The sequence below is a fragment of the Oreochromis niloticus genome, linkage group LG15 (assembly GCF_001858045.2).
Source record: "Oreochromis niloticus isolate F11D_XX linkage group LG15, O_niloticus_UMD_NMBU, whole genome shotgun sequence".
Lineage (NCBI taxonomy): Eukaryota > Metazoa > Chordata > Actinopteri > Cichliformes > Cichlidae > Oreochromis > Oreochromis niloticus.
Genome location: NC_031980.2, coordinates 20,092,891 through 20,100,351, shown reverse-complemented (window position 1 = coordinate 20,100,351; position 7,461 = coordinate 20,092,891). Strand labels below are relative to the sequence as shown.

The 7,461-nt window shown below is 39.2% G+C and overlaps 1 protein-coding gene across 1 annotated transcript; it reads right to left on the bottom strand.

Moving 5' to 3' along the window:
- Positions 1-426: 426 nt before the first annotated feature.
- On the bottom strand, positions 427-5,219 carry LOC100704295 (hydroxycarboxylic acid receptor 2-like). Its single transcript, XM_003456714.5, has 3 exons — positions 4,752-5,219; positions 3,756-4,161; positions 427-3,050 (listed from the first exon to the last, which is right to left on the bottom strand). Exons 1-3 carry the CDS (start codon positions 4,904-4,906, stop codon positions 2,577-2,579), a joined length of 1,035 nt encoding a protein of 344 aa, XP_003456762.2. The 5' UTR covers positions 4,907-5,219; the 3' UTR covers positions 427-2,576.
- Positions 5,220-7,461: the final 2,242 nt, after the last annotated feature.

Below are 7,461 nucleotides of genomic sequence, written 5' to 3'. Positions count from 1 at the left end.
TACATTTAGACCTTTCTTTGTATTTGCTTTCATACTTGTGTTCTCTGCTGTTATGAGTGCTATTGATATCCTGGCTTAGGGGTTGCTAGTCTCGCGTTCAAGCCTGTTATAATACCTACACAGTGCAAAGGCTGGAGACCTTAAAGTGTGCAGAATTTGACAAAGTGTGGGCCTCATCCACGAAGAGTTAACCGCATGTGAGGAAATGCCATTTCAGCGTAAAAATTACTTGATGTTGTGCTCATGAACATACTCAAGTATCTTTCTACAACAGTGTCAATATTTGGATGTTGGGAGGCAGCAGCTTCTGCTTTTTGTATATGTTTGGTAAAGGCTTATCGTGTCAGAAAAAGCTGAACAGTAAACATTGCATGATTGTGTATTTCTTGCGGTAATATTTTACTCAGAAAAAGTAACATTCTTCACTTGCAAAAACTCTGTCAGATGTGTAGTTACAGCAGCAGTATGCACACATCATCATCATCATACAGGCAGATAATTTAGGTTTAAAATGTATACAGTGTAACATGTTGTCCGGCAAAGTTTGACATTTTTTGTAGTGGCGCTTAATCAATAACATCAGCACTCACCAGTTTATTCACACAATAGGAAAGAACACTTTGCGATGGAAAATGTGAAATAAAATTCCACAAGTAACTGAAACAAGTGCTCAAAGTTCAACGGTCAAACGCACTTTTTGAGCAACATCAGAACAGTTGGTAGATTTCACAAAATTTGCACTGCAGGTGAGCCACACCAAATAGGTCATACTGGTTTGAGGTTTAAGGCATTAATGACAGAGATGATGCATTCAGCATTATAGAGTTTCCTGAGTGATAAATGAGACCTGTGCATATTTAGAAGGTCAGCCTTAAGAAGGCAACTTTTAAAAAGTTGCTAAAGAATATACTCTGCTTTTCTGTAACAATAATAATAATTAAAAAAACTCCTAGTAGGATGAATAAAAGAGAGATCAAATAGATATTGCTAATGCTAAGTGCTTTGGCTTTATTACAGGAATTACTAACATATTATGTCATCTGGTTTAAAAATAACCCTAAAAATACTTTAACATTTATATTCAAGTAAATATTGACATACAGTATGTATTTGCATTTTACAATTTAAAACATGCAGTTGAAGTGTAAATTTCCACCTAGGAAATAATATTTTTTTTATGAGTGGACTACTCAGACAGGTTTTTTAATTTCATACACTTCCCTGTTAATCCACTGAAAAGCCCCATACAGTCATGCTGGTTTGTAATACTTTGACCAAACCATTGTTTCCATAGGACTGTATAAACATGTGAAGGCAGTTTCCTCACAACAGATTACTGCGCATGTATTCATATGCGTTTCACATTTAAGAGTGCAAATAAATCCCTAAAAGGTAGTTTCTATTTTCAATAGAAGGTCGTTTAAAAACTCTGACCTGACCTTTAATATTAAAAAAAGTAAAAGCACCTTCACTGACACATTGCAGGAACGAAAAGGTCATTGTGATTTAAAAGTGTCTTAATCTTTGAATAAAAACCGACGGTAAATCCCATAACTGTAAGATAAAAACCAATCACTGGCCGTGTTCTGTGCCTTGTATCTCATCTAATACAAAATCTTACACAGAGCTCATAAAACAGGATCAATTACATAAAAGGAGGACTCACAGTTAAGACACATTCATTATATTAATAGTTTGGAGTTTCAAGATTTTGTCCAAACAAAACAATCGGTCTACTGATGTAGCAAAGTTAAGGGAAGGTTGTGTTTATGTATATTTATGTTTTCAAATATCATGTAATTTTCTACATCTAAGATATAGAAGTGGAATAATAACATAGTTATTTGTATTGAAATCTTTTAAATTTAGAATAACCTCTTTTTAAAAGTGTACAATATCATGGTCCCTTGAAAATTAAGACTACCTCCATGGCACCCTGCCCATTCAAATTATACAGTTTAATATCCTCAGCTGTAGCTCGCAGCATTTCACCCTCTCTGTCCCCATGTCTGCTTGAAGATCTGGCATGAGTATGAAAAAATGTGTACAAACCCTTAACAGTGGCTACAAAAACAGCCCTCCTTAACTGGAAAGATGGGAACCACCCTTCAGTAGTAGTACCAAACTAGTATCAGACTAGCCAACTGCACAGAAAGATGCACCTGAAAACCTTAATAAACACTCATTTAGCAGTATCACTTGGCATCCTGTGGAAAATAACCTGCAAAATAACTATACATGCACACAAGAAAAATATTTACATTTAATAAGCAACTTCCCGCCTACATTAGTGCCTGCCTCCCCGAGTCTGTAAAGTAATCATCTTTTAACAAAGAGCAAAATATAATAATCTTTGAGCTGCATCTCAGCGACTTACTGACTCTGTTTAGTAACTGTGGTGTTTACTGAGTGCTGTGTGTTCACCACCTAGTTAAATGTCATCTGATGAATTCAAATTGTCAGCACTTCTTCCCCCAGCTAAAAACACCTATGTGGGTGGATGAGTGGTTACACAATCAGTGCTGGAAGATGGTAAACAAAGAGCCCACGTTGTCGTCAAGCATCAGAGAGACAGATTATTTCTCCATTACAGGCAAAAAAATCGTTCTAGCGCCAGCAGTAGTAGTAGTACTTGTACATGTTGGTGTGTTTGTGGTGCCAGAGTCAGAATTTGTCAGTCTTTTCTGAATAAATGTGGGGCAAAAGGTAGATATGTAAACATCTTTAAACCCTGAGTTAGAGAAACAGTAAATCAACGGGTCCAGCAGGCAGTCGCTGTAAGACAAAACCATGAGGGCGTCGTACCACTGGACGGCTATGTTTTCTGCATCCTGCCAGTTCTTCAGCCGCACAAACAGCAGTGCTGCTCTGGCTATAGTGCAGGGAAGGAAGCAGAAGGAGAAGACGACCACAACAGACGTGACCAAGCACACAGCCCTCCTCAGCTTAGTCTTCTCCCCAACCGTCTTCTTCCTCAGCCGGTTGACAATGCGGACCGTGCAGTAGACGAGGATGATGTAGGGGATGATGATTTGGGAGAAGAAAACGATCTTAAAAAAACAAACAAAAACAAACACTATCAGGTATAACTCGTTTCAACAGCCCTATGTGTCACACAGTAAACTTGGATTTCTATACAGACATGGGGAAGTTTATCATGTACACTCCTGACTCAAACACTTTAAACCCCCCTTAGCTGCTCCAGCTATCCCCTGCCTTTTACTTAAGTTATGACGTTAAGTTAGAATTAATTTGAAATTGTTTAAATTTCTTTTTTTCAAGAATAACTGGTTATTATATTATGAAAATCCAGTTTATTTTGAAAGTTTCAAAAACAAAGAAATATTAATAATTGATACAAAGAGAAAAAATGTGATTAATTTTTACTTCAGAAAAACTCTGACTCGGTTCTGCCACGCCTGGGTGAGTGTATCTATGTCTTTTGGAAGGGAACTGCCGGTTAGGGAACGGAACTGGATATTGACTGTAATGCCAGCTTTATAGGAAGTTGCAGCAGTTGTGTTAATATCTGCTGTTCTTCTTTAACGTTCAAATATAAATATTCAAAGTCTTTCTGATTTCCAAATCAATCCACCCATTTTCTTTGTGGAGGCTGGAGGCCGTCTGATCTGTCAGAGCGAGGCAGCAAACAGCCTCTACAGGTCCCCAGTCTATTGTTAGTCTGTTGTCACCAGCATATATTGTTCGGGAACATAAAACGACGCTAAATCCAAACAAATAAACTGAAACCGTACCTCTCTAAAGGTGTCCGTCACGTCATGTAAGTATGTCTCCTTTACACGGCCGTGGCTGTTGCAGCACTCAAAGGTTGTGACCATAGTGGGAATAGTGAGGGGAAGCAAGAGGATCCAGATGATGACAGATATCTGAGGAGATTTCTTAAACACCTTGACAAAATTTCTCCTTCCAAGATGGACCACATTGAAGTAGCGATCGAGGGACATTGTGATGAGGAAGGCGATGCTGGCTCCTCGATTGAGAAACAGCATGAAAAGCATTATCTTACAAAGCACAGTATCCTCACTGCGCCTCAAGTTGTGCTGGTAATGATGGATCTTGAAAGGAAGGCAGCCCACCAGCAAGAAATCAGCAACCACAATATTGAACAAGAAGATCGCTTTGTTCTTCCAGAACTTGTATCTGAAAAGGAAGCAGGTCATAAAACAGTTAATTGTTTCACAGCCAGTGAGTTTGCTTTGTATCAAGAGCGAATGAAGAGGAACAGGAAAAAAATAAACCTAAGCTTATGATGCTGTTGCTGCCGTCCACACGACCTCTGAGTGCGACTGTCCAACATTTTACTCAGCTCTCCGAGGAGAGGATGACTCATGTCAGATAAACTCTTCAAAACTGCGTGGCAATATATGTAGATTTTACTTTGTAGCGACTTGCAAGTGCTGCAGTGTAACACTTACAGCTCAGCTTTTTTGTTCTACGCTTTCTATTTTAACTTTTCAAGAAGAAAATTTCATTCATCTGTCCATTTCAAAGGTTTGATAGAGTTTTTGGTAGGTCTTGTTATTTTTATGGAGTCTGAATTGGTTGCATCAGAGTGGTCACAATCTTTTAAAGATAAACTTAAAACCGCTTTCTTCACCACATCAGTAGCTCAGTTGGTTTACACTTCATTTAGCAAACTTTGCCCCCAGTAACAAGAATCCAGCACAGCTTTTCTCTTGGTTTTTACTAAAACAAGAATAAATCTAAACGAGTGAAAAGATTTCCCGTACCTGAAGATGAAGATGTAGAGAACGGACAGGTTGAGAGGCAGACCCAGTGTAAATTCTCCCACCATTACCCAGGAGAGGACTTGGTATGTAATGTCACTGGGTGTTTTGCAGTGGTCAACTGATCGATTTACAGACATGTTTTGTTGAATCATCATATAAATGGCAAAAAATGTCCACCTTCTATAGCAGATAAAGCTACGGTCAAATTAATATGCCGTATATTGAGAAAGCAAGCACTGCAGTTAAATCCTTTATCCTGGAGGTTTTTGTAGGTTCCTATGATCGTGAATCTTCACCCCTCAGGGACAGATGGCTCCTTCTCAGTCTCCTTCTAGTTCCTTAAACTGATCAGTCCCCTTAAGAGAGACTTACAGTGATTGTGGACCTCTGTCAAGGCTGGTTTTTCCATGGCAAAAGATACTGAGGAAGCACACTCTCAATGCAGCGAAGGAGAAAGGAGAAAATGCCCTCTCTTAGCTTCTGTTTATGTGATGCTGCCACGCTGGTTACTTGCGAAGAAGTATTTACATTCAGGAGGTGCTGGAGGTGTGGTTTAGGAAGCTCTACTCAACTGACTGAGAAACAAAGCATGAGAGTTACATTTATAAATCTTTCAATCTGCAAACTCTAAATTATTGCTGCAAATGCACATCTGGATTCAGGCTGTTCCACTCTTCCTGACACGTCTTTTCAATCTCTCTGAATTTGCATGGAAAGCCAATCTGACTGAGCTGCTACTTTAGAGACGCTGGCAGAGTCTGTATTTCAGCTCTATGCCAGCTAATCTAAGTTGGATTAATACTTATTAGTTGTCTTGGTTAAACTTGCTTTGGTTATGTCAAAGTGAGAGTTTGCTATTCCAGAGTCAGAATCAGGTGTTTTTGTTATTTGGTTGAAGGATTATGGGCAGTGCCAACCTATACCTCTATTTTATCAATATGTCACCAGTGCCACAGAAAAAAAGAGTGAAGGATCGGCTTCATAGCTTGGAAAGTGTGCACGCGATAATTATCTTCAAATGAAATCACCCCTTACTTTGTGCAATCTAACGTTGGAATTCCAGATTTGTTTGTGATTTCAAACTTTTTTTTTTTTCATTTCAAAATGATTAAGACCATTGTGCTTCTGTGATACTGAAAGGTTTTGAAAGGTTCTGCATTCGGACCTGCTAATATTCTAAACATTTTCTGTGCAGGTGTGCTGGCACACAGCGGGTTAAATGGTATCCACAGGCATGAATATTGTGTTTTTGGATTAGCTTTGTCATAGAGGAGGGATTTTTCCAGGCTGTATTCTTCCTCAGTTCCAGCTGGGATAGGCTCCAGACCCAAATGACACTCTACAGGAATGGTATCATCATGAATTCATGCATGTTTGGTTAAGTGTTGTTGAGTGTACATATAGGAAAACTGTACAACATGAAAGACACAACAAAAAAGTGAAGGGTTGTGAATACTTTTCAAAGAAACAGTTGTATGATTCATGGGGTGAGGTTGAGCCAGAATACAAGTTTGTCTTCAGATCTGATGAGTTTACACTGCATACATTTTGTTACAGTATATAAGAGAATTCTTTAAGGAAATAATACAGCTTTCTAACACAGACAGGAGTTCATGGATGGATTGGATTATTATTTGTCATTATCATCTTATTCAAGTACACCTTTGTTTGAACATACTGGCATTTAGAGAATTGCAAGCAGTGGAAAAGTCATGTCTATGCTTTAGGATGAGCATAAAGACTCTTCAACAACTATGAAAACTCTGAGGAAATCAGAGACAAACACCTGGATGGTCAGCTGTGACAAGGTTTTTGTTGTTGTTACTCTCTCTCTCTTTCTCTCCTCCTTGGGCGGAACTCATTATGGGTTCCCACCTTTGGCTCACGCACCTGCAGGACATCTACCTACCTGCGCCTCATTATCTCTGTGTTCCTGTCACTACATAGGACAATGAAGCTGTGCTACTCGTCACTGGATCGTTGTGCGACTCGCGTCAGTGTTGCCCCGGCATTTTGCCAACGATCCAATCTGTGCTCTCTTTCCAAATACACCTCCTGGACCCATCCCCATTTTACCCTGGTAGTAGATTGAGTTGGTGAGTTGGTGTATGTCTGGCAGATCACAGTGTGTGGCTATAGAGGATTAAGTGTGACGTATTACTGAATATAGTAATACAGTACTTTTATTTAATATAGTACTTTATTTAATTACATAATTACTACCAGGGAAAAGTCATTTGTTATACTATTTGTTACGTTACTTTTATGTTACTCTGTAAAATAGCTGAAGCACAGTTTGCCATAATCACTATTTAAAAACATAAACCCGAGGCTACAACCCCACAGACTAAAACAATTGCTTAATGAGGTGACACATCTTTAAACTCGTTTTCGTAGTGGAATACAAAGCTGACTGGACAAAGCAAAGATAAAAACAAGAACAAAAATCGATCGCCAGGGATTCTGCTTTGGAAACGTGAACAGGAAGAGAGGGAGGCTGCAACCTGACTGCTCATCTACTTTGTTACCTGTTGAAGTTGAGGGTCTGGCCCCTGGGGTCAGCATTCACTCAGGTTTCACTCTGGGTTCTTGGCTAGCTTAGCGTTAGCATGCATCTTGGCAGATGCTTGTAAAGAAACTGAAGTTGTCTTAGCAGCATAATGCAGCCGTTTCTGTCCTGGGTGCAGTTTTACACCTCCACTCTAGACTG

Bases quoted from the DNA above. Each gene is read 5' to 3' on its own strand.
- LOC100704295 (XM_003456714.5), bottom strand. From the start codon at position 4,906: ATGATGATTCAACAAAACATGTCTGTAAATCGATCAGTTGACCACTGC. The intron at 4,162-4,751 runs GTACGGGAAATC...CTTCCTTTTCAG, and splicing joins CTCTACATCTTCATCTTCAG to ATACAAGTTCTGGAAGAACA. The intron at 3,051-3,755 runs GTACGGTTTCAG...TGTTTTTTTAAG, and splicing joins TGACGGACACCTTTAGAGAG to ATCGTTTTCTTCTCCCAAAT.